General features: G+C 65.2%; 2 protein-coding genes and 1 long non-coding RNA gene across 5 annotated transcripts; 1 reads left to right on the top strand and 2 right to left on the bottom strand.

Moving 5' to 3' along the window:
• Nucleotides 1-103: 103 nt before the first annotated feature.
• Nucleotides 104-11,935, bottom strand: LRRC56 (leucine rich repeat containing 56). Its single transcript, XM_059710704.1, is given in 14 exon segments — nucleotides 104-576; nucleotides 579-851; nucleotides 2,077-2,195; nucleotides 2,424-2,560; nucleotides 2,822-2,886; nucleotides 2,968-3,144; nucleotides 3,539-3,722; nucleotides 4,296-4,490; nucleotides 4,563-4,659; nucleotides 4,955-5,015; nucleotides 5,642-5,729; nucleotides 6,839-7,025; nucleotides 7,385-7,458; nucleotides 11,786-11,935. Coding segments are annotated over 14 exon segments (1,827 nt in total). The 5' UTR covers nucleotides 11,903-11,935; the 3' UTR covers nucleotides 104-523.
• Nucleotides 9,819-14,051, top strand: HRAS (HRas proto-oncogene, GTPase). 3 transcript variants are annotated; one of them, XM_059710797.1, is made up of 6 exons: nucleotides 9,819-9,837; nucleotides 12,292-12,450; nucleotides 12,617-12,795; nucleotides 12,893-13,052; nucleotides 13,145-13,206; nucleotides 13,673-14,051. In XM_059710797.1, exons 2-6 carry the CDS (start codon nucleotides 12,340-12,342, stop codon nucleotides 13,734-13,736), a joined length of 576 nt encoding a protein of 191 aa, XP_059566780.1. In that variant the 5' UTR covers nucleotides 9,819-9,837; nucleotides 12,292-12,339; the 3' UTR covers nucleotides 13,737-14,051. The 3 variants fall into 3 exon arrangements, with proteins under 3 accessions (XP_059566780.1, XP_059566779.1, XP_059566781.1); XM_059710796.1 differs by lacking the exon at nucleotides 9,819-9,837 and adding an exon at nucleotides 11,026-11,181; XM_059710798.1 differs by lacking the exons at nucleotides 9,819-9,837; nucleotides 13,145-13,206 and adding an exon at nucleotides 11,026-11,181.
• A 4,809-nt stretch (nucleotides 14,052-18,860) lies between these two features.
• Nucleotides 18,861-24,624, bottom strand: LOC132241850 (uncharacterized). Its single transcript, XR_009454534.1, has 2 exons — nucleotides 24,149-24,624; nucleotides 18,861-19,823 (listed from the first exon to the last, which is right to left on the bottom strand). It is a non-coding gene; the product is annotated as an uncharacterized LOC132241850 (long non-coding RNA).
• Between the last annotated feature and the right edge of the window lie 54 nt (nucleotides 24,625-24,678).

Below are 24,678 nucleotides of genomic sequence, written 5' to 3' on the forward strand. Positions count from 1 at the left end.
CGGCCTCTCCGTGACTGTGGCGGCGGCGGCGGGGCAGCGTGGGGTGGGGCGCCCGGGGGCCGCGGGGAGAACGCCGTGGGAGGCAGACAGTGCCAGCTGCGTAATTTATTGAACCAACGTCACCTACGAAGTAAACTGCATTTCTGTACACTTGGGAGTGGAAAGGATTCTCTGGGTTTCCCGGTGTCCCCGGCCCGTCTCTACAAGTCCGCCTGGGATGGCGGGCCTGGCCGCACTCTTGAATGCCTAAGGCGAGCGCTAGGCCCCGGACCACCGCTCCAGGGGTGGCCCCACCGGGTGTCTTCCAGGCCTGGGAAGGTTTGCCCCACAGAAGTGGGGCCCTGCGCCTCCTCCCGGCGGGTCCCAACTCCCCACTTCTCTCCAGCAAGAGGGGCCTCTCTGTGCCAGGCCCACCTCCTCCCCCCACGCCCTCCCCCCAGATGATCTGGGTTCTATGAGGAGCCTCACACACGCTGGGTCCCCTTGGTCCTGTCCAGCCAGCGGGCAGCGGGTGGGGTTTACACTAGGGGTGGGATTGGGCTGGGGTGATGGGCTTCAGGTGTGGCAAACACACGGGGCTGGAGGTTTGGCTGCTGGGTCTGGTGCTGGCCTTGGGCCTGGACATCCTTGGGCCGGAGAGCTCGGGCCGGAGGCCACCTCCAGGGCTGACCTCAGAGCATCCACTGCAGCCAGCCCCTGACCCCGGCCAGGCCCTGAGCGGCCCAGGGCTCTGAGCCGACGACCCCGGAACTGCAGGTCTTTGGACCTCCAGGAGCTGCTGCTCGAATCAGGTGGCATGGGGACCTTGGGGGGAGAGGGGAGCAGGTTACAGCCCGAGGTCCTGGAAGGCCCTGGAAACCAAGGAAAGAGCATATCAGACAAGCCCCCCCCCCCAAGGAATCATGGGGTAGGGTCGCCACAGGCAGAGCCGCAGTATCCACCGGGGCTCCTCCCCTAACCCCTGGCTCCCCCAAGGCAGTGCCTCTCTGCCCCGCTCCTGCTCCCCGGAGAAGCTGTGGCCCTCCTCAGGGTGACCTCTGACCCTAGCGTGAGCAGAAGCCGCCTCCTGGACTTTGGCGTTGGGTCACTAGGTCCTGTCCCCCAGGGCCTGCTCACAGGCTGGTTGGTGGCCCTCGGCCAGTTCCTAAACCTCTGCTGTAGACCAAAGCCTGCGCCCACCTTGGCGGACTGGGCAGTTGTCCGGGGTCACCCAGTGCCTACCTGGACCCAGCCTGGGATGGGGGGCTCTGATACTGCTTCCCCCCTCCTCCAGAGCGCCCAGTGTCTGTCATCACTCCAGCCACTCCCTGCGTCTTCTCTGGCGACTTCTCACCCTCCACCCCTCCACTAGGTGGGTGGCCTTTGACCCCTCTTGACTAGCTGATCTCAGGGTCCACCCTCTCCTGCCCCTCCCCTCAGGCTGGCAGGTGGAGAGGCTTGGCCCTGTACCCTTGATGGGGGGTGGGGTGGGGCAGGAGGACCATTGAGCCAGCCTTCAGCCTGTGCTCCTGCTTACCATGCCCCTGCCTAGGCTCGCTATCCTGCCGCTCCCCAGCCTGCTTAGACCCTTCCTCCAGGAAGCCTCCCTGGGCTGCGCCAGGGGAGGTGGCTCTGCTTCGCAGCCCCTGGGTTTGCTCCACTCTGCCCCTGTCACTTGGAAGCCAGTGTCTCTTGGGGAGGAACTCACCTGGCCTGCTTCTGTGGCCTGAGCCCCGCACAGGCCCTGTCTGCAAGATGGAGGGAGGCACTCCTCCCAGCCTCGGTCTCCTGCCCGCCAGGGGGTCTCTGTCCCTCTGCCAGAGCCGGGCCCTGCTCCCTGAGAGCTGCCCTGGGCCTGTCCTGCTCATGGGTCATGGCCACTCACTGCTCCCGCCCCTGCCCTTTTTGGGGGTGCCTTTTGTCTCCCATCCAGCCCTGGTGGCCTTATGGCCCCATGGGCTCAGGGGAGGGGCACTTGGGATTGTCCCCAGTTGTGAGCCCCCACCCCCAGGAGAGGACTTCTGGGTCACAGCCTGCTCAGAGCCCGGGGAGGGGGTGGTGCGGCCCTACCCCGCCATGGCCTGTGGCTCTCAGTACCTGGGACCTGGCTTGAGCAGCTGGAGGAGGTCTTGGGCTCAGCCTTGTCCTCTTGTTCCTCAGGGCCCCGCCGTGGGCCCCAGGGAGCTGCTGCCCCTGCCTGCCCAGAAGCCAGACGCCTGCAGGGCAGAGGGCTGGGTGGGGCAGGGGCAGGGGCTGCAGCCCCGCCCCGCCTTGGAGCTGATCCCCAATGAGTGTGACTGGGACGGCACCCAGCCTCAGGCTCCCATGACCAGCTCCTCCCGCCTTCCTGGGGACCAGTGACTGCTCAGCCACGCAGCCCCAGCCGGGACCCCCCACCGGACAGGACACCCATGGCGGGGCTCCGCGTGGGGACCAGCACCCACCGCAGATGCAGTTCCCTCCACGCCCGAAGTCCAGCCAATGCCAGGAGGTCCCGGCTGTCTCCAGGCCCTGGAGCGGAGGCCCTGGTGGCCAGGTCTTCGGGCCTGTGTGGGGGCAGCTGCTCTGGGGGCAGCCAGGTCTGAGAAGGGAAAGGGCTGGTTTGGGGGCACGGAGGGGACTGGGCGGGCAGCAGGCTGGGGGGAGAAAGGCTTATTCGGCTGCAGAGGGCATGGGAGAGCCGGGGCCTGGGCCCCCAGTGGCTATAGCTCAGGGCACTGGCCGGCCAGGATGCTGTCCACTCTGGAGGAGGGCCCAGGACGCCAGTCCGTTCTGGGGAGCAAAACCCAGGACACTGGTGCCCTGTGCGAGGCTGGGTCCGGCTCCTGGGGGCAGGGCCTACCTGGCAGTGGTGCTGACGTTCCCGAAGGCCCTTGGTGGGGTTTCCGCAGAGGACGTGGCCGGAGCCTGAGGAAGGAGGCGTGGCTGGGCCTGGTTAGGGTTGAGGGGCTGCAGGGTCAACTTCCTGCGGGTGGGGGGTCCCATTACCGTGGGTGAGGTTGCTGGTGTCATCCTCTAGGGCTGTGTCCTTGGGAAGCCTTGCTTCGGGCAGGGGTCCCCCAGGGGCCAGCAGGGTGAGGGGCCAAGGCCTGGCGGCCCGGGGCTGGAGCTCAGGCCGGGATAGCTCAGGGCCAAATCTTCGAATGGGGTCTCCGTGGGGATGATCTGCCCGAGGTCAAAATCAGAGGTCACGGAGGACCCCACCCGCTGGCCAGCTCAAGAGCCCCCCAGGCTCTGTCCACAGACCAGGGACCCCACCACCCAACATCTGCGTGTCCCAGGGCCCAGGTTTTGGACCGCCTCTTCCTCTTCTGATGGGCGTGGGGGCCCCAGCCAGGCGCTGCCCACAGGGAGGTGTCCTGGCCTGCAGGCAGGTGTGCAGGGCTCTGGGATGCATGGTTAAGGCTGAGAAGAGATAGCCCATGAGGCGGCCCATCTCTGAGAGGCCTGGGAACGTGGGGGGCTGGCGGGAGAGAGCTTTTGTCTTCATGGAGGCACGGGTGGGGGCCTCTCCTTGGGCAGCCCTTGCCGAGGCCGGGGTGGGGCCGGGGCTGCCTACCCAGCCTGGGCAGCAGGCTGTCCAGGACACTGCCCTCCTTAATGGCCTCCTTCACCAGGAGCCAGTCCTGGTCCAGCTTCCGGGCGGTGGGCAGGCCCGTCTGCGTGGCGGGCATCTCGTCCAGGACCTGCAGCTGGGGGATGAGCTTCCTCACCTGTGCCCTGTAGTTGTAGCCCCGGGGCACCTGCAGGGCAGAGAGGGGGTGCAGGCCTGGGGCGTGGGCCCTTCAGGCCAGCTGAGTCCTGGGGCCACTTGCCCCCGACCCACTATGGTTGGGATAGGGGAGCTGGGGCTGGTGCCCGGGTCACTCTTGGGCACCAGGGACTTGGGGCACCCTGGCTCCTCACCCCGGTGCTCTCACTGTCCAGGTTCATGGCCAGGATCCAGTGGTGCCCTCCGGCCTGTGGAGCTGCCCTGAGCTCAAAGCACTGGCCCAGTTGCCAGAGCAGATAGCAGCTGGCAGGGCAGGGGCTGTGAGCTGCAGGGTGCACAACAGTGCAGGGGTGTGTGCAGAGGCTTGCAGGCTGTGTGTGTGTGAGTGTGTACACACAATTCTATGTGGAAAAGTTACAGAGTGGGCGTGGTTCCACGTGGCCTGGGCACGTCGCCCTGTGGGGTTTGTCCAGCCCAGGAGGGTGCACTGGCCGCGGCCAGGCCTCTAGCTCACAGTGAAGGAGCCACAGCGTGCAGGTGGCCCCCAGGCCATGGGAGGGGCTAAGGACCTGAGCCACAGAGCGCCTCCCGCCCTCGCACGCACCTTGCCGGAGGGGCTCGGCCGCAGGCACACCAGGTTGCCCTCCAAGGTGAGCGCGGCCAGCCTCGGGCACAGCTGCAGGTAGCGCACCTGCCCCAGGTCCTCCACGTCGTTGCCCTCTAGGTCTAGCACCTCCAGCTGCTCGAGCAGGCAGAGCGGGCTGAGGTCCGAGACGTTGTTGTAGGAGACATACAGCTCCTGGGGCGGCACGGGAACTTCAGCCCCGGCCTGGCGTGGTGCCCTCCCCAGCCCAGGGCACCGCAGACCCACCTTCAGGGCCGGGAAGGAGCCGATGCCATCCAGATCGGTCAGGCCACAGCGAGCCAGCCACAGCACCTGCAGGCGGCCCAGGGAGGTGCCCAGGTCTCTGCAGAGGGCGGGGCTGGTGGTCAGTGCCGCCCTAGGGTGGCGGAGCATGCCTCGCGCCCAGCCACACCCACACCTGCTGTCCCCGGGTCCACGGCAGGTGTGAGTGGGCTCGTGGCAGCCTCCAGGCTGCAGAAGGGCTCCCTGCCTTCCCTCCATGCGGTGGCCCCTGGTCTCGGGCAGGCAAAATGGAGGGCCCGGGCCGCCCCTGTGCTGGGCAGCTCAGCCCGGCCTCACCACACCAGGGGTGGCAGTGTACCCCGTCCCCCCGCCCGTGGGCCCAGGAGGGCACTCACCTCACGGAGCCCAGGCGGCTGTCGTTCAGCTTCAGCTGGCTGAGGTTGGGCAGGTGCACCCCTGTGGGCCGCAGGGAGGAGGTCTGAGGCCTGCCTGTCTGCTCCCCAGCCCGCCTTTCTGCAGCCTCGCGGCCCCTCTGCCCCTGCTGCCCGGGGCTTCTCTGCAGCCAGGCTCAAAGGAAGGGTGCAGGGGGGAGGGGGGGGGGCGCGGGAGGCGTGCCTGAACCACTAGGGCCACACGGAGGCCTCCAGGCCGCTGGCCTCTAGGAGTTGGCCTGGAGGAGGGGAGCCAGCGGGCATGGGTCCCACCCCCAGCCACCTCCCAAGGCCCGCCCATGGGCACCCCCAGCAGGTGTCCCTGAGCGTCCCAAACTCCCCAGGAAAGGATCTGAGCTACTGACTCCTACCAGGGACAGGGCACGGCCCTGTGAGACCGAGTCCCCAACACCTGGACAGAGGAGTGCAGGGCAGGCCCATGGGGTGCAGGGCAGGCCCATGGGGTGCAGGGCAGGCCCATGGGGTGCAGGGCAGGCCCATGGGGTGCACAGAAGGCCCATGGGGTGCACGGAAGGCCCATGGGGTGCAGTGGTCCTGAGAGCAGGGCCTGGCAGGCAGGGCCCGAGCGAGCAGACCCTCAAAGAGCGGTCTGGCCTGGACAGTGGGGGGTGGACAGCGAGGGGCTCTTACCGAAGTTGCCCAGGCTGTGCTCACGGGTATCCACGCACATCTCCAGCATGCTCACCAGCAGCAGGTCCTCCACCTGGGCCAGGGCCTTCTGCAGAGCCAAGGGGCACTCAGCCCTGGGGACTGGACAGCGGTCACTCCCTCCCAGCGCCCCTCCTTGGTGGCCCTCTGGCCTGTCCCAGCCTCGGCTGGTGTGAGAGGCTCCTGGTGTGTGGTGCCGGGCAGGTGCAAGGTCAGGTGCATCTCCAGGCCCAGCCAAGATGCCATGGGGGTCACTGCCCTCCCGGGCCCTGCTCCTGGCACTCCCTGGGCATAGCCAGGCCAGACCCAGTCCCACCCTGTCCTGCTGTCCGGTGGGGGGTGCAAAGGACAGGAGCTGGTGGGTGGACCCCTTTCGATGTGACAGCTGCCTGCTGGACTGGGGCCCCAGGAAGGGTAGGCCAGCGGGAGGCATGGGGACAGGGTCTGGTGGGAGTGTCCTGTCCACCTGCAGTGACCAGACAACTAGGACCCTTCTCCACGTTGGTCAGGAAGTGGGGGGACCTCAGGCAGCCAGGCTGCGTGCTGGCGGGTGCATCACCCAGGTGGGTCCAAGGAACCCTCCAGTGGGAGCGAGGGTGGGCGACGGAGGGCTTGGCAGTGGCAGCGTCCACCCCTCACCGCGGCCAGAAAGGGAGGTGGGGGTGCTGGGAGGCGCAGGGCTGCCCAGGAAGCCACTGCGGGGACCTGCAGTCAGAGGGCTCAGCAGAACCTGCCGCCTGAGGGTGGGGCGATGACAGGAACACCTTCCCTCCCCCGATTTGGGACAAAGCCTTCATCAGCTGCCCCAGAGATGACCAGTGGGACCCGACCAGCTCCTGGTCTTTTATTCCCCGTACGTGGCACCTGCGGGCTGTGCGCCCGGAGGGTTTGCCGCTCTCAGTCCTGAGAGCCCGGGGCACAGTGGTGCTCAGCAAACACCTGTGGAATTCCTACCTGGCTCAGCCCCTGCTGGGGCCTGAACACCTGTCACAAGCAGCTGGGCTCGGCCCCACGGGTGCAGCAGGCACAGGGACACATCCGTCAAACAGGCAAGGCCAGCAGGGCCGGGACGGAGGGCAGGCGGGACACGAGCCTGGAACATCCCCGCCCGCCCCCCCCCCCCCGCCCCCATGCAGGCCCCTGCAGCGTGAGCCCGGGCCCCAGTCTCCCCCAACTCACCAGTCGGGCAGCTGACAGGCACTCCTCCGCCAGCCACTTGCCGTGGCTGTCCCTGTGGCCGCCCGGGGCCTTGCTCTGCGGGCAGGGGTTGGATGGGCCCTGCCAGCTCAGCTCCCGCACGAGGACGCGAGCCATGCTGGGCCGAGGCCCTGGGGCCTGTGCCAGGTCTGGTCCATCCACATCCAACCTGCGGAGGCCAAAGCAGGCGGGAGGCTGGTCCTCACAGCCCTCACCGCGGCCCCAGGTCCAGAGAAAGCCCGGCGGGGCCCTCACCGCCCAGCCTGCCAGCAGGCCTCTTGCCCCTCCCTGGGCCTGGGCTCACCCCCCTGCCTGGGCAGGTCGCCCTCCCTGTGTTCCTTCAGGCTCCATGGGAGGAGCCTTGCTCTGGGCCACACTTGCTTAGCTGCCCGCTCTGACCAGCAGCAAGACACTGCCTCAGGCCTTGTGCTGTGCTTTCTCCACCCGATGGTCTCTGAGCCCTGGGGGCCCAGGACCGGGGTCTGGGGCCTATCCCCACCCACCCCGGTGCCCAAGGAGCCCCCTCACCTGGAGGCAGAAGTCTTTTCCCAGGGTGGGTCACACATCCGGGCATGGGGGTGGCATGTGGCCCCAGGCGGCACCTGCAAAAGAGAGGAGGATGGGCCAGGTCCTGGCCCAGGTCACGGTGCCCAGGGGACCCGACAGGCTGGGCCAGGGCCACAGGGCCCAGAAGTGGCAGCGGCTGCCAGCCAGGTGGGTGAGAGATGGGGTCCTTCCGGTGCTAATGCCCGGCCCTCATTCCCACCCCCACTTCCTCTACCGCGAACCCACCCTCTCTCCAAGAGGGGTTCTGGCTCTACTGCCTGGTCCGTCCCCCGTGGGTGAGCCTCTGTGGCCCCTGCTCCTCCTGCACTGCCCCGGGGCCACCTGCACCGGGCTCACCCGGCTGTGCTCCTGAACGACAGAGATGCCGTGCTGGGCCCCAGGCCCCGGAACCACCTCTCGGGCCAGCACCACGGTCTGCCTGGAATGTCCGGGCCGCCCCCTCCACCTTGGGTGGAGCCTCCTTGACCCCCACTTCCCCACCCCTGCGCTCCCTGCTGCCCTTCCTGGATTGACGTTCCTAATGAGACCGGCCGGTCTACAACCCGCTGTTTTAGGCCTCACAGGGTGGAGCGAGGACCTCACCCCAAGACAGGTGGACTCCACGTGGGCAGGACGCACAGAGGGGCGTCAGGTACTGGCCCCTGGAGCCCGTGATGCCACCACGCAGGCCTATCTGCCCCTTGAGCACATTCAACATTCACGCTCTTCATCGTGTCCACAGCCCGCCCCCCCACCCGCCCGGGGAGAGATCAGCTGCGTTTGACAGACGGTGGGGAGGCTGGGCCCTGGGACAGGTTGCACAGGCCCCCTGTGCCTTGGGGAGCCCCTCTAGAAAGTGACCCCGCCATGGAGTCTCATGGAGTCCGGCCAGGATTCCTTTCCAGAGGCTCCCTGGGCTCCCTGCCTCTCTCCGCTGGTGAAAGGCCCCTCGCCCGGCAGAAGGACCCGGCCACGCTGTCCCCTGGGAAGACGCTGTGCCCACCCCGCCAGCCTCAGGCCACGGGGAGGCTGCAGGCTGCCAGGCCCAGGTCCTGGGGTGCCCGCAGGCAGCACTAGGTGATGGGCCCAGCACCCTCCTCCCTGTGTGCCCAAGCATCTGCTGCAGGGCCTGCCCGGGAGCAGCCCCGAGGGGCTGTCCAGTCTTGCCCAAAGGTCTTGGGGGTCCAGCAGGGCCTGGGTTGGAGGCTGTGGCTCCCATGTGGACACTGTCCCCCACATTCCTGCGCCGGCCCGAATCTGTCCACACTGTTCACGGCCCTGTTCCCAACCCCCTGACACTCCGGGAGCCCCCCCCCCCCCGGTCCCCCCAGACCTGCGCCCTCCATCTCCAGGCTCCTGGCCTGGCTCCTCAGCTCTCTGGGTCCCCTCCGCCTCTCCACCCTTCACTACGGGAGAGGCTCTGAAGCCGGTCCCCACCGGGGAGACCCCCCACCCCCGCAGGGTCTGCTCCCGGCCTCCTCTCCCCGCCAGGGGCAGAACTTGACCCCTCCTATGTCAGTGCTGGGAGCATCTCAAAGCACAGCCCGCGGCGGGGGTGGGGGTGCAGGCAGGGTCCCCAGGGGACCGGATTGAACCTCTGGGGGCATCAGAGTCCCCCACTGACACTGCAGCTCAATCCTCGCACCCGCCCCTTGTCCTGTTCACCCCCCCCCCCTCGGTTCCAGGCGGAGAGCGAAGTCTGAGGCCCTCACCTGAGGGCTCCGCCCCAGTGCCCGGCCCTGCGGGCTCGGCCCTGGCCACCCTCCGCCGCCGGGCGCTCTCTCGATTCCGGGTTGTTCTTCCGGCCGCGGGGTTGCGGGACCTGGGCGCCATAGCAACAGGGGCAGGACCTCATTTGAATAATCAAATATTCATGAGCCGCCGAACCGTCGAGGCTCCTCGGGGCCGAGACACACCCCTTAGCAACGGTTGCTATGGCAGACTGTCGTGGAGGGGGGCGAGGGCCAGGTCGGGGGCGAGGGCAGGGGTGGGGTTCCGGGCGGGTGCTACCCCGCACGTGCGGGGGCGCCCCTCGGGCTGAGGCGAAGGCAAAGCGCCGTCAGACCCGGGGAGGGGGCGGGGGGCGCAGACCGGCCAGGTGTCTGCCGTCCGCGAAGGCGATTTTGGGAGGCGCCGCGGAGCCGTCCGCGGCAGGTGTGGCAGGTGTCGCCTCGAAAGGACGCGCAGGTGGAAGGACCCCCGAGGACAAGGGGAGCGAAGACCTGGAAACCCGGGGGGGGGGGGGGGGCGGCCAGGTCCGCGTCCGCGCGGGACGCTGCCACCCGCCTTCACTCCGCGTCTCCGAGCGTCAGGCGCGATCGGGACCTGTTCCATCCAGCCGCGGCACCGTGCGCCGGGCGGCCAACCGGCACAGCGCGTGGGGTCGGCGCGTCGTGGGGGCGGGAAGGCCCCCCAAGGTGGAGGCCTGCAGCGGGGTGAGCTGGGCGGAGAGCAGCGAACCTTCGCGGGAGGGGCTGGGCGGCGCGGCGGAGGGTGGGTGCTGCGGGGCTTGCATCGCGCCCTTGTTCCTTGTGAATAGAGGGGCTCATGCGTTCCTTCGACATTTTAAATAACGTTAGAAACAGGTCTTTCCGAGCGTCCTGAAAGGAGCCGGTGTGTGCTGTGATGGGTTGGGGAGCCTCAGTTCACAGACTACGGCAACTTGTGGGCTGGATTTGTGGGGCGCCGTGTGTTTCCTGGGCCACGCCGCGATCTCTGCAAGGCAGCATCTCTGGGTTTGGGGGAGCCGGCAGGCCGGCAGTCTGTGGGGCCCGCCCAAGTTGGGGGAAGCAGGTGAGGGGTGTGGGGGTGCGCGCTACGTGAGAAGCAAGAGCCCGGTGCTTACGGGGCAAAAAGACTGAGCCGGACTCGCTCAGACCGGGCGCTCCGGCACTGCCCGCCCCTGGTGCACGGCCATGCCCGGTCTCCGGTCCCCGCAAATGCTGCCAAGCGTCCTGGGAGGGAGGGAGCGGCCATCCCAGAGCCGCCTGCGGGGAAGGGGTGCGGCCGGGCCACTGAGGACCTCAGGCTCCTGCCCTCCGCCTTCTCAGCCAGATCCTGGGGGCGCCCATGGTGCCGACCCTGCGGGCTCCGCCCTCCCGGGGGGCTGTTTTCCGCTCCAGGGCCCTCGCTGGGCTGCGCGGCGCCGGGGGGACCTCGGAGGGTGTGGACGCGGCTGTGCGCGCCGTCGAGGTGCGGAGGAGCCCGGCGCGGGGCTCCAGGAGCGGCTCCTGGGTCTCGAGCGGGACTCCGGCGACCCCGCCCCAGACCACACCCGGCCGCCGGCTCGCTTCCCAGTCCGGTCTCCATCTCCCGGGGAGCCCGCCCTGTTTCCGGGAGAGTCCGGGGCCTCCCCGAGAAGCTGTCGCTTGGGACCCTCGGCTCCGGCACCGATGACTTCCTCCCGCGCCGGCGGCGACAGCCCCCAAGGCCGCGGCCCACGAGGGCCAACCAACCCGGCACCGCCCTCCGCGCCTTCCGCTCCCGGAAGCCCCGCCCGCCACCGCCCCTGATGGGCGGGCCATTAGACCAATCGGAGCGGGGCTGGGCGGGGCTGGAGGCAGGGTCCTGGGCGTACGACCAATGGCAGGCCGCGCAGGGCTAATGGACGGACGCGGGGCGGGGCGGGGCGTGCGCGGCCCGAGCGAGTGTCCGCCACCCGCGCTCGAGTCCGCCGTCCGCAGCCGGAGCCGCACCCGCCGCGGTCGGAGCCCATGCACCGGGGGAGCCGCGCGCCCCGGCCCCCGCCCCGGCCCCGGGGGTAGTCGTGCCTGTGAGCGGTGAGTGCGGCGGGGGGCGGCTGCGGCGGGAGGGGGCTGTTGGAGTCGGGCGGCCGGGCCGAGCGGCCCGGAGCCGGGAGCCGCCGTCCTCGCTGGGCGCGCGGGGGCGCAGGTGAGCCGCGGGCGGGGCGCTGCGGCTCGGGGTCGGGGCTGCGGCGCCCGGGCGCCGGGTGTGCCTCGTCCCGGCCGGCTCCTCGGGCTCCGTTTTCCCGGCTCCGGCCCCCTGGGCCCCCCAGGGCCCTCAGCTGGTGTGCGGGGCTGCTCTGCGCCGAGGCCCCCTGGCCACGCTCTAGGCGGGGTCTCCCAGCCTCCGCCGTCCCAGGATCCCTCCGGAGAGCTTGGGCCAGCTGAGGTTTAGGACGCCCGCTGTTCTCACCAGGGCACCCCCTCGTGAAACGTCAGAAGTCGGAGACACCTAAGCAGGGCCTTGGCCTCAGGCCCTTTTCCATTCCCACCTGTGTCCCCGCTCCCACACCTCCTCCGGGTCTCCTGTTGGTTAACCAGTGCTGCCCTGAAACCCTTGCCCCACTGGCTTCCTCATCTGCCTTGTTTTCTCTAAAGTTCCCACGGCAGGAGGACGCCCCGGGTTCCCCCTGATCCTCACAGTGGGTGCCCTCCGCCAGCTCACAGCCCACCAGGCCGGGGTGGGGTCCTTCCTGTGCCTGGAACAGCTCCTGGCACGTCGGAGGCGCCGGGTAGTACTTGTTGAGTGCACCCACATGCCTGGTGGGGCCGGGGCCGGCCGAGGGTTGGCACTGGCCTGCCTGGGCACGTCGCTGTGCGCGGCGCCGTGGCAGGACCTGTTCTCGTAGGGAGGGGGCACTGTAACCTCAGCCCGAGGCGCCTCCCGTGCAGGCTTTCTGCCTACCCAGCAACTTCTAATTTGGGTGCATGGTGGGGAGATGCTCTCAGCTGTCAGCCCTGCGGGGGGGGGGGGGGGGGCGGGCAGCTTGCTGCCTCTCACACAGTTACTAAGTGCAGCTGCAGGTGCCACAGGTGGGCCGTGGGCCGTTACTCTGGCTGCCACCCTGTTACCTGGGTGCTGCGGCCCAGAGCTCAACAGGTCTGCCGGGTGGGGCCTGGGCGTGGCTGACAGGCCTCCCTTGGCAGGTGGGACAGGAGGCCACGGCAGCATCCTGAGCCGCAGCCCCAGGAGCGATGACCGAGTACAAGCTGGTGGTGGTGGGGGCCGGAGGTGTGGGGAAGAGCGCCCTGACCATCCAGCTCATCCAGAACCACTTCGTGGACGAGTACGACCCCACCATCGAGGTGAGCGGGTCGCTCCTCACCCCAGCACCACCCTCAGGGGGCCTGTCTTCTGCCTGCTCTGCAGGAGCGGTCCCCTTGATGGAGGACCTGGGGAGCACAGGAGGGGCTGGTGCTGCTGCTGCCACACCCCCAGAGGAGGGGGTCCCTGAGCAGTGTCCTCCCACAGGACTCCTACCGGAAGCAAGTGGTCATCGACGGGGAGACGTGTCTGCTGGACATTCTGGACACGGCGGGCCAGGAGGAGTACAGTGCCATGCGGGACCAGTACATGCGCACCGGGGAGGGCTTCCTCTGTGTGTTCGCCATCAACAACACCAAGTCTTTCGAGGACATCCACCAGTACCGGTGAGCCGCCCACCCTCCGAGGCCTCCCTGTGCTCAGTGCGCCTGGATGCAACCGTGCCTGCAGCCTGCCAGCCAGCTCACCCCTTCCTCCTTGCAGAGAGCAGATCAAGCGGGTGAAGGACTCGGACGACGTGCCCATGGTGCTGGTAGGGAACAAGTGTGACCTGGCTGCACGGACTGTGGAGTCTCGGCAGGCGCAGGACCTCGCCCGCAGCTACGGCATCCCCTACATTGAGACTTCCGCCAAGACGCGCCAGGTGAGCTGGCGCCCCGCCCACAGCTAGCCAGGGCCCCGCCCCGCCCCGCCCCGCCAGGGAGCCTTGCTCACTGCCCCTCTCCCTCAACACAGGGCAGCCGCTCTGGCTCTGGCTCCAGCTCCGGGACCCCCATGACCCAGCTGCCCCTCGCGCTGTAAGTCTCCCGGGACGGCAGGGCAGCGAGGGAGGCCAGGGCCGGGTCGGGGCTGAAGCAGCTCTAGGGGAAGGTAGAGTGGAGGTCCCCGGAGAGAGCTGTCTTGAGCCAGGCCGGAGCGGTGACCCTGGAGCCCCCTCCCCTCTGCCCCCAGGGTGCCCGGATCCCTTTAGCGGGCGGGCTGTGGGGACAAGGGCAGTAGCGCAGAGGTGGGCACAGGGTGGTCAGGCTCAGAGCCAGACCTGGGGCCACCCTGCCCCGGAGGGAGCTGCTGAGGAGCCGGTGTCTGATGGGGGGGCCCTGGGGCAGTGAGAGGAGCAGCGCACGGCTCCTTGCTTGTGGGTGCAGGTGGAGAGGGGCTGGGATGCGGCTGGAGCTGGTGGCAGGGGTCCCTCCATGTCTCCTCCCCTGCTGGGCCCTCAGGCTGAGGCCCCGAGGCCCCCTCTGAGCGGCTCCTTCTCCCCAGGGCGTGGAGGACGCCTTCTACACGCTGGTGCGTGAGATCCGGCAGCACAAGGTGCGCAAGCTGAGCCCGCCGGACGAGGGCGGCCCTGGCTGCATGAGCTGCAAGTGCCTGCTCTCCTGACGACCCTGCGGGTCCTGTGTGCCCGCCCCGCACAGGAGCCCCGGAGGTGCCGGATGCCGGGAGGAGGGGAAGGAAGGAAGGAAGTGCCGCCAAAGCCCGGCCAGCCCAGGGCTGGGGGCCAGAGCGACCGTGGGCCTCCCAGGACGCTTTGCACAGACTGGTGAACTGAGGCCTCCGGCCCCAGCCGCGCCTCTATTTGCAGCCCGGCCCGGCCCACTGGGCGCAGGTTCTGTTGCAGTAAATTATTTGATGGTCTTGACCCTGGCGTCTGGCCAGCTATGTGTGTGGTCTCTCATGGGGTCGGGAGTTGGGGGGGACACGGACCTCAGCTCCCTCCAGCCAGCGGCCCCTCAGAGTGTCGGGCGCTGCAAGCATAGGCGGGTCACACAGGCTAACATTTGAACAAAAAGCACTTCACTGACCTTTAACCAGCAGGGGACTGAGAGCAAGGGCATGCCCAATGCCCTGGAAGGGGGCCTTGTCCGGACACTGACCGGGAGGGGGGTGTCCGGCACCTCGGAGCCCCCGACTACAGCGGGTCCTGAGGTTCCTGAGCTTTAGGGCCTGAAAGGCGGTTGCCCTGCCCCGTCCACGCCAGGGGCCACTCGGCCTCAGTCGTCAACCCTGCTGCCCTCTCCCTCTCCGTTGAGGGTCTGGCCTGCCTGTCCCTTACGCACCCCCCTCCCCCAGCCCGGGGTGGCCTGTTGCTCCCAGAGCTGCCTCCGGTCACCGACCCACGTGGCTTTGTGGGGTGCAGGTGGCCACCTACCGCTCTGAGGGCCTGTCCTGCCACCCATTCTCCTTCAGACTGGGTCCGGCTCAGGTGCCCTGCCCTCCAGGCCCAGGGCACCATGGGGAACTCTTCACGTTCCACTGGAAGCCAGCAGGCTGGGTGAGCTCCTTCCTGGCCATGTGGCTGGCACAGGGTGTGCCCTGTGGTGTCCTCATGGCTGCCCTGGGCTGACACTGCTGACCCCCAGGCTGCTGACCCCCGGGCTCTGCAGGGCCCACCCTGATGCCCAGCCCCAGCCTGGTCTTCCAAATCCTAGCAGGAGAGGAGGGGCACAGGACCCGGCTCTCCCTGCTACTTATTACCCTGAGAGGGTGAATCAGGAGGGCCCTGTGCTGAGGCCCCCTAGGGGAGGGGAGGGCACATGCAGCCTCTGGAGCTCGGCCATCGAGGCCTGAAGGTGCCTGAGCCAGCATCGTGCTCCAGGGTCCAGGCTGGGATGGCGGGTCCAGCAGGAGCTCCCACAGGCCTTCCAGGGGCAGCGTCAGGAGGCATTCTAGGTGTGGGCACGTGCGCCAGGCTGGGAGGGTCCCCACCTGTCCCCCAAGGTGCCTTGTGGGGGGGGTGGCGCCGGCTAGCCAAGGGCCTGCCCCATTCCTGCGGCCTCAATGGAGGGGGCCCTGCCCAGCTCAGGCTGGCACCTCTGCTCCGTGGCCTGGGCACTCGGCTTGCACACACGGTCACTTCTGTGCACCTTGAGGGCTGTGCCATGGCCAGGAGCCCATGCTGGCTCTCCAGGGTGAGGGAGGGCAGCCTGAGCTGGGCCCCCTCTGCCTCTGGTCCAGGTAGTCCCCCCAGGGGCATTCGGAACCCCTCTGGCTGACGTGCAGGTGGACAAAGCGGCTCCCCCCAAGGCCACTAGGGTCTGAGGCCAGACTGATAACCTGGGGCAGCAGTGCCAGCCGCTCAGTGGGAATGACCCCGAGAGGAGCCCGGCACCCGCTGCCAAGTGGGCCAGGGGCTGCCCCACCCCTGGGAGCCGGGAGGGAGACGTCCCCAGGGGCTCCAGGTGCCTTTCTCCTTGAGGACGGCTCTCCAGGGTGGGCCCTGACCCTAACCCTAACCCGCACCTCAGCCGCAGGTGCCCGAGGGCAGGCCCTGGCTTCGTGAGGATGGAGTGGGGCTGGCCGAGCTGGGCCCAGCGACAGAGAGAGCATCCTGCGGCCAGGTCTCGCTGGGCAGCCCCACCCCGTCCATGGAGCCGGGGAGGAACCCCCCATTGGGGAGCAGAGGGTGTCCGGTGGGGGTGGAAGCCTCCAGTGCGAGCCTGGGTCAGCCCCGCGGGGAGGGCGCGCTGTGCTCAGCAGTGCTGCTTCCCCTTTGGGAGAGCTTTCCCACGATGAGCTCACGATGGGCCTGGGGTCCCTGGGATGAAGGAGTCTGAGAAGCCCCAGGCCCCCCGCAAATCAGAGCCTGCTCCAGGTCAGGCACTGGCAGGTGCCCCGCTGAGCACTTGCGGCCCCCGTGTGCCCACAACGCCAGGGAGGAGGCTTGCTCCTTCCGGAGGACTGAGGGCCGAAGAGAGGCCCCCACTGAGGCCCAGCCTGGGGGCACCGTGCTGAGGGGCAAGCAGACACCCCAGCCTGGCTACCCGCTTCTCCACAATGGCCACAGTGGGCATGGGGGCCCAGGGACACCTAGTTCCTGTGCATTAACCCGGAGCAAGAGACAGAGGAGCCAGCAGCCCTGCGAGGCCTGGGAGCTGGCGCCCGGAGCACAGCCTGACTCCCGCTTCCGCGTCCTCGTATTTGTCCTCAGCCACCGGCACCGGCACCTCCCTACTCACTGTCAGTCTTTCTCCGGAGACAGCTGGTATCTAACGCACCAGCCGCAAATGACTGCGGTCTATGCAGTATGTTTTTCAAAGAAGTGATTCACTTCCTTGCTCTTTTTTAAAAAAATATATTTTATTGATTTTTTACAGAGAGGAAGGGAGAGGGATAGAGAGCTAGAAACATCAATGAGACAGAAACATTGATCAGCTGCCTCCTGCACACTCCCTACTGGGGATGTGCCCGCAACCAAGATACATGCCCTTGACCGGAATCGAACCTGGGGCCTTTCAGTCCGCAGGCTGACGCTCTGTCCACTGAGCCAAACCGGTTAGGGCTCCTTGCTCCTTTTTTTTTTTTTTTCCAAATATTTTATTGATTTTTTTACAGAGAGGAAGGGAGAGAGATAGAAAGTTAGAAACATCGATGAGAGAGAAACATCGATCAGCTGCCTCCTGCACATCTCCCACTGGGGATATGCCCGCAACCCAGGTACATGCCCTTGACCGGAATCGAACCCGGGACCCTTCAGTCCGCAGGCCGACGCTCTATCCACTGAGCCAAACCGGTTTCGGCTCCTTGCTTCTTTTTAAAAAAAATATACCTTTATGATGTCAGAGAGGAAGGGAGAGGGAGAGAGAGAGAAACATCAATGCCGAGAATCATGATCGGCTGCCTCCTGCACGCCCCACACTGGGTTATGGAGCCCGCAACCCGGGCCTGTGCCCTGACCGGGAATCTAACCGTGACTCCTGGTTCATAGGTCAATGCTCAACCACTGAGCCATGCCGGCCGGGCCCCCTTGCTTCTGAACTATAATTAAGCTTTAAGATTAAAACAAAACAAATATCGGGGAAGTCTTCAGGGCATCTCAGTGTTTAAAACTTTTTAGCAAAAAGTCGCGCACAGTGAAGTGCAGCGGGCTGAGTGCTTACTCGCGTCCCGCTTTTGTGCAGCCTTTGGGTTTTTACCAACGGGTAGAACCACCACTGCCCCTTCACCCTGAAGTGCCCCTCGGTGGCCGGGCTGCCCCCACGCCGCCAGCCTGGTGACCACCGCTTCTCTCCCCCACCCGTGCCTTTCCCAGACGCCCTGAGTGAATCAGCAAGCAAAGTGCGCCCCGGTCCCTCCTGCTCTGCTGGGCAGCAGCGTCCTCCTTCCCGGCACCGACCCTGCTCCGTTGTGTGGGTTCCCTGTCCAGCTCCCCTCCCCACCCGTGGGCAGCTTCCAGCTCTGAGCAACAGCGCGAGTGGCCCCTGCAGGTTGGTGTGCGTTTTCAGAGCAGTGGGTACCAGCACTTGGGCTGCACCGTCTGTGCCCGCTCCGTCAGGTGAGCGACAGTCCCTGCGGCCACCCGCCCTCGCCAGCAGGGTCCTCCCAGCATCCCGGCTGGCTGTGCTCTGACTGTGGCCGTCCTAATGGCTGCGTAGTGTGTCTCGTATCGATGATGAGGATTTTCCTGAGTCTGTTGGCTACACGTAGACACACATGCGCACACACACACACACACACACACACACGGATGTGTATGTACGTACATCTTTGTCTCAGTGTCTGTGCAGGATGTAGGCCATTTTTGAGCGGATCATTTGTTTTATTGCATTTTAACAATATTTTGGTGCAGTTCTGTGTGAGTCCTTTATTAGATGTAGGATTTGCAAATATTTTCTCTCTGTAGCTTTCCTTTTTTTAAAAAAAAAATATTTTATTGATTTTTTACAGAGAGGAATGGAGAGAGATAGTTAGAAACATCGATGAGAGAGAAACATGGATCAGCTGCCTCCTGCACACCCCCCACTGGGGATGTGCCCGCAACCAAGGTACATGCCCTTGACCGGAATCGAACCCGGGACCCTTCAGTCCGCAGGCTGACGCTCCATCCACTGAGCCAAACGGATCAGGGCTATAGCTTTCCTTTTTAAAGAAAATATGTTTTTATTGATTTTTCTTTTTTTTAGGGAGAGGGATAGAGATAAAAACGTCAATAAAGAGAAATATCACTGAACAACATAAACTGATGAACAAAAATAGAACCAGAGACATAGGAGCATCGAGCAGACTGTACAACCCATGAGGGAAGGTGGGGGGTGAGGGGGTAAGAGATCAACCAAAGGACTTGTGTGCAGGCATCTGAGCATAACCAATGGACACAGACAGGAGGGGGTGAGGGCATGTGCTGGGGGTGGGAGCGGCCGGGGGAGGCCAATGGGGGGAGAAGGAGACTCATGTAATACTTTCAACAATAAAGGATTTACAAAAGAAAAAGAAACCACTGATCCACTGCCTCCTGCACGCCCCCTCCTGGAGAGAGGTGGCCGAACCCGTGCATGGGCCCCAGCGGAACTGAACAGGGACCCCTGCCTCCTGCACGCCCCCTCCTGGAGAGAGGTGGCCGAACCCTGCATGGGCCCCAGCAGAACTGAACAGGGACCTCTGGTTCGCAGGCTGGTGCTCAACCACTGAGCCGCTCCAGCCAGGCTCTCTGCATCTTTCCTTTTCATCACCCTCCCCCCTATTTTTTTTTAAAGAAACCAATTTTTTAAAAATTGGTTTTAGAGAGAGGAAGGGGGGAGAGCTAGCTGGATAGAGAGCGAGAGCGATTTGTTGTTAATGTGTTCACTGGCGGAATCTTGGAACGGAGCTGACCAGGGGTCAGGCCCAGATGGGGACAGGCAGGGCCTCCTTTCCATTCTCTGAGCAGTGTCTCCTGAGTGCGAGTCTTCAATTTGGATCAAGTCCTGTTCAGCGTTGTCGCTCGGGCACATCTTTTCTCACTAGAACCACCTCTTCCTCAGCTCCCAGGGCCATCCCCACCCACACAGAAGCTGGGGTCCCGGATGGAAGCACCGAGTCACACCTGTTCTCAGCCCATCCACTGCCCAGCTTCCCAAGGGCTTGGAGTGCAAACCAAGTACCGATTGCACTTCGTGGTCTTGAGAAGGGAGGGGGTCTAAAGGGCCGGGCCCAGTATTAAGACAGAAACCCGCACACCCATCAGAATGCTACCGAGACAGGGAGGAACCTGGAGGCCAGGACCCGGAAGAGGGCTCAGCGAGGGGTCACGTGGAGCACCCGCTGAGTCAGGAGAGGGCAGCGGGGCTGTGAGGAGAGGCGGACGCCCTCCAGCGCTGGGTCCTGGAGGAGCGACTGCGCCGGAGCAGGAGGAAGCGAGCTGGGCTGTGAGCGCTCCCAGGCGCGGGAGGAGGCGGTCTGACCTCAGCCGGTGCGCCTACGTGGCCGTCTGCTGGGGGGGAGGGGGACACCGCCCCCTGCACCACCCTGTCGCCCAATTCCCGGTGGCTTCCTCCACAGACGGGCAGCACGCCAGGAGGTGGCCGTGATGAAAAGACCCCAGAGAGATGCAGACAATGGAGTGATCTTAAAATACTGGAAACTCTAAGGCAGGGCTGTAAGATGACACTGTACTCAAGGGGCCGGAAGACAGATTAACAGTCTGGGCCGGGGAGACCTGGAACAAAAAATAGAAATCGTAAAAGAAAAATGGAAGAAGTGGCCTCGAGGGCCCCTGAGGGTCGGCCGTGGGCTGCGCAGGGTGAGGAGGGGCCGTGAGGCAGGTGGCAGTGACGGCGTCTAGGACGCGGCATGGACGGAGACGAAAGCTGGTGAGGAGCGTGAGGCGGTCCCGGCGGACGGCGGACGGCGTTGTTACCGGAGTCAGAGGAAGAGCGGAACGAGGACGAGCACCCAGACACCTCGGGAGAGAAGAGCGAAGCTGGCGGGTGTGGCTCGGTGGTTGGGCGTCATCCCGTGTATGGCAAGGCTGCCGGTTCGGTTCCCGGCGGGGCACAGGCCGGGCACAGGCCGGGTGAGGGCTTGCTCCCCGGTAGGGGCGTGCAGGAGGCAGCCGATCCATGTTGCGCTCTCACATCAATGTTTCTCTCCTCTCCCTCCCTCTCTCTAAAAATCAATAAACTATTCTTAAAAAAAAAAAGAGCTAAGAATTCCCCAACCAATAAAAGAAGCAAGCTGCATGTTCTAGAAGCTTGAAGACTTCTTCATGGGCATCAGAGGGATAAGCACAAGGAAAGGCACACCCAGGCACAGCACAGCTGTAGCCTGATCGGCGGAGGACACATCCCAACCCGGAGGATGGCCGCGTCACGGAAGGACCGGGTCCGACACAGACCGCGCTTTTCCCACACAGGCACGCCTGGGACAAAGACCGATTTATCCGTTAGACACAGTGAGCCCGGCCGGCGTGGCCAGGGGCTGAGTGTCGACCTAGGAACCGGGTCACAGTTCGATTCCTGGGCAGGGCACAGGCCAGAAGTTGATATAAACACGGTCTCTCTCTCCAAGTATCTTGTACCCACGCCTTTTGCCTTTTCACTCACAGGAAGCCCTTGGCGGCTTCCCGCTGGCACATCTGAGTTTCCGGCATCGCTCGTCTTGCACTTGGGACGCCGTGAGGTCAAACACGGTCACCTGAGTGCAGCCCAGTCTGTGCGGCGACCTGGGACCTGCGATGGCTACTCAGTGGCGAGTGGGCGGGGGCAGGTACAGACGCCCACCTCCCAGAGGCAGAGGCAAGAGATTCCCGCACTTAGCCCTGCCGGCGGGAAACTTCCGCATTGTTTTTTCTGGAATGATCCATTTAACGGCTTGGTCTGTGACTGAGCGCAGCTGACGGACAGCATGGGAAGTAACCTGTGGGCAAGCGGGGACTGCTGTGCAGGGAAACTGCTGCTGAGAACATGGAACAGTGACTCCTGAGTGTGTGTGTGTGAGAGAGAGTGTGTGTGTGAGTGTGTGTGTGTGAGAGTGTGTGTGTGAGTGTGCGTGAGTGTGTGTGTGTGAGAGAGAGAGTGTGTGTGAGTGTGTGTGTGTGTGTGTGTGTGTGTGAGAGAGAGAGAGAGTGTGTGTGTGTGTGAGAGAGAGTGTGTGAGTGTGTGTGTGTGTGAGTGTGTGTGTGTGTGTGAGTGTGTGTGTGAGAGTGAGTGTGTGTGAGTGTGCGTGAGAGTGTGAGTGTGTGTGTGTGTGTGAGTGTGTGTGTGTGTGAGTGTGAGTGTGTGTGTGTGTGAATCCTCAGCCGAGGGTATTTTCCCATTGAGTTTTTTGGTAGAGAGAGTGTGCAAGTTGGGGTGGGGAGAGACAGAGAGAGAGAAACATTGATGTATGAGAGACACATGGATTGGTTGCCTCCCGCACATGCCCTGACGGGGGTTGGGGATCGAGCCTGCAACTGAGGTACATGCCCTGGACCAGTACCGAACCAGTGACCCTTTAGTCCACGGGCCGACGCTCCATCCACTCAGCCAAGCCAAGAGCTTATTAAACTCTAAGCCAAGGGCAAGAGTTTATTCTTGTATTATTATTTACTAACTATTGTATCATTTAACATTTACTTGTTTACGGACTTGAGAGAGAGAGGAGGGGGAGAGACATCCTGGTGTTGGTCCACTTACTCATTCATTCACTGGCTGATTCTTGCATGCGCCCCACCAGGGGGCGAACCCACAATCCTGGCCTATTGGACTATGTTCTAACCAACTGAACGACCTGGCCAGGGTTATTGTATTATTTTTTAAAAATATATTTTTATTGATTTCAGAGAGGAAGGGGGAGGGAGAGAGAGAGAAGCATCAATGATGAGAGAGAATCATGGACCGGCTGCCTCCTATACACCCCACACTGGGGATTGAGCCTGCAGCCTGGGCATGTGTCCTGACCGAGAATCTAACCTCCTGGTTCATAGATCGATGCTCGACCACTGAACCACGCAGTCTGGGCTACTGTATTATTTTCCATAAGAACAACTGTAGACCTGGCCGGTGTGGCTCAGTGGACAGAGTGTCAGCCTGCGGACTGAAGGGTCCCAGGTTCGATTCCAGTCGAGGGCACATGCCCAGGTTGCAGGCTAGATCCCAGTTAGGGGGCGTGCAGGAGGAGGCCAATCAATGTTTCTCTTCCTTGACATTTCTCTCTCTCTCTCCCTTCCTCTCTGAAAGCAATCATCATAATAAAAGCATAATATGCTAATTAGACTGGAAGTCCTTCTGGACGAAGCCGGGGCTGCGAGGGAAGCCCGGGTCCCGGGTGCCAGAGGGGAGCCAGTGCCGGCAGCCGGGGGAAGGAAGGCCTACTCTTTTTAAAAATATATATATATTTTATTGATTTTTTTACAGAGAGGAAGGGAGAGGGAAAGGGAGTTAGAAACATCAATGAGAGAGAAACACTGATCAGCTGCCTCCTGCACACCCCCTACTGGGGATGTGACTGCAACCCAGGTACATGCCCTTGACCGGAACTGAACCTGAGACCCCCTTCAGTCCACACGCCTACCGACGCTCAGGCCTGATCCGGTGATTGGTGATCGGAGGGTGATGAGGGTCAACTCCTCTGGCCAAGGCATCAGGCCTGGGTGGGGGGCGGAGCCGGGGATTGGGGGGATATGATGGTCCCCTTGCCCAGGCCTGAAGCCTGGGTCAGAGGCGTCAGGCTTGGGCGGGGGATGGAGCAAGTGATCAGAGGGAGATGGGAGTCCCCTGCCCAGGCATGATTCCTGGGCCAGAGGCCTCAGGCCTGAGCGGGGGCCAGAGCCAGTGATCAGGGGGAGATGGGGGCCCCCTGTCCAAGCCTGACACCTCTGGCGGAGGCGTCAGGCCTGGGCAAGGGGCCGATCAGGCGATCGGAGGGTGATGGGAGTCTACGCCTAAGGGCTCCCAGTATGTGAGAGGGGGCAGGCTGGGCTGAGGGACACTCCCCCCCCCCCCACACACACACACCCAGTGCACGAATTTCGTGCACCGGGCCCCTAGTTTTTTTTTAATAAAAGGACAACTGTAAACCTACGTTCGCCCCACCCTGAAAAGGAAACCTTCCCAGCACCCAGGAAGACATGCCATCGAAGGAATAACAGACTGACCGGCACGGCGCCGGAGGAGATGGCCTGCCCCCGGGAGCGCTGGCAGGAGTCCTGCAAGCCTGCAAATGTATACTCAGCGGAAACGTCCTTCAAACCGACGGCACGGGGATTCTCAGATACACGGGCTGGCGGGACCCTCCCAGCGACCCTCCCAGGGTTCCTGTCTGACCTGCTCAGTGTCCGCGGGAGCCTCAGCGCGGACCACACAGCGGGCGCCAGGCGTGGCTCGGAGTTCTCCGCCGAGTGCATTCGGGTGAGTCGCCAGCATTACCCACACTGTCGGGTGCATGAAGCGCACACAGCAACGCTGACCTTCCTTTCGCGTCCACCCACCAGTCCGCCAACGTCCGCTTGTCCCCGCCCCGCGGCGCAGTCGGGGCTCCGGGGCCGGCGGTGCAGTCTCGGCACCTAGACTTGGACTCTGCTCCCACGCACGCGACCAGCCCCCTGCCCGCACCTTCATGGCCCGGCCCCGGACAGGCGGGCCCCAGGCCGCCCCTCACCGTGACCGACGGCCGAGGCCCGTCCATCCAGCCACCCCGGGCCCCAGCCTTGCCCTGTGGGCGGCAGAGGAGGCCGCACCTAGACCACCGCCCCGCCCCGCTGCGGGCCCCACGCGAAGTCCAGCCCGTGCACCCCCAAACCCGGAGCCGCCAAGCCCCGCCCCTCGACAGGGCCCCGCCCCTATGGCCACGCCCACTAGGCTGGGGCCGCCCAGGCCGCATCACGCCCCCATCGGGGGTCTGGACCCGGCAGTGAGGCCTCGCCCCGCTCGGCCCTCCCCGCCTCCCGTCGAAAGCGCGTGTCCCCTTCCCGGTTACAGGCCAGTGACAGTCCGCCGTGGTCCCGTGGTCGGTCACTGCCGCCCGCAGCCCGACGCCCGAGGTCCGCCCGGGGTCAGCCCTTACCGGCGCCGGCCTCGGTCGGGCCGCCTGTGGACGCGGTCCTGCTGCTCGAGCGACACGCGCGCTCGCGAGGCGGGGTGGGACCGCCGGGACGGGGCGTGGTCGGGGGCGGGGGAGAGGGTGTCGGCCGGGCTGGGGGGCGGGGCAGGCGAGGCGGCCGGACGTCGGCGCGCCCCGCGGACGTCAGAGCGTCCGGCGCGTCCCTGCGCGTGCGCACTGGCCCTGCTCCCGGGGCACGCTGGGAGTCTGGGCGCGGCGGCGCTGCGCCTGCGCGGCCGCGTCTCCCAGGCTCCGTGCTGGGCCCTAGCGTGGCCGGGGCGTCTGCCTCCCTGGACCCCCGGTGCGCTGGCCCGCAGCCAGCCCGACTCCCGGAGGCCGGTTTGGCCAGACCTTCTCCCCCAAGTCAGACAGTCCCCGGCCTGTTCCCGAAGGACCGACCCCCCAAGCACAACCTTGGCCGAGGCCTGGCCCGGTACCGCGCCTTGGGCGTGGCCGCGTGCCCATGGGGAACTCTGTCCGGTTCGGTCACCTGG

This window comes from Myotis daubentonii, chromosome 9 (genome assembly GCF_963259705.1).
Source record: "Myotis daubentonii chromosome 9, mMyoDau2.1, whole genome shotgun sequence".
NCBI classification, from domain to species: domain Eukaryota; kingdom Metazoa; phylum Chordata; class Mammalia; order Chiroptera; family Vespertilionidae; genus Myotis; species Myotis daubentonii.

Coding starts and splice junctions, on each gene's coding strand:
- HRAS (XM_059710797.1), top strand. CDS start 12,340: ATGACCGAGTACAAGCTGGTGGTGGTGGGGGCCGGAGGTGTGGGGAAG. Junction 12,451..12,616: donor AGTACGACCCCACCATCGAG/GTGAGCGGGTCG, acceptor GTCCTCCCACAG/GACTCCTACCGGAAGCAAGT. Junction 12,796..12,892: donor GAGGACATCCACCAGTACCG/GTGAGCCGCCCA, acceptor TCCTCCTTGCAG/AGAGCAGATCAAGCGGGTGA.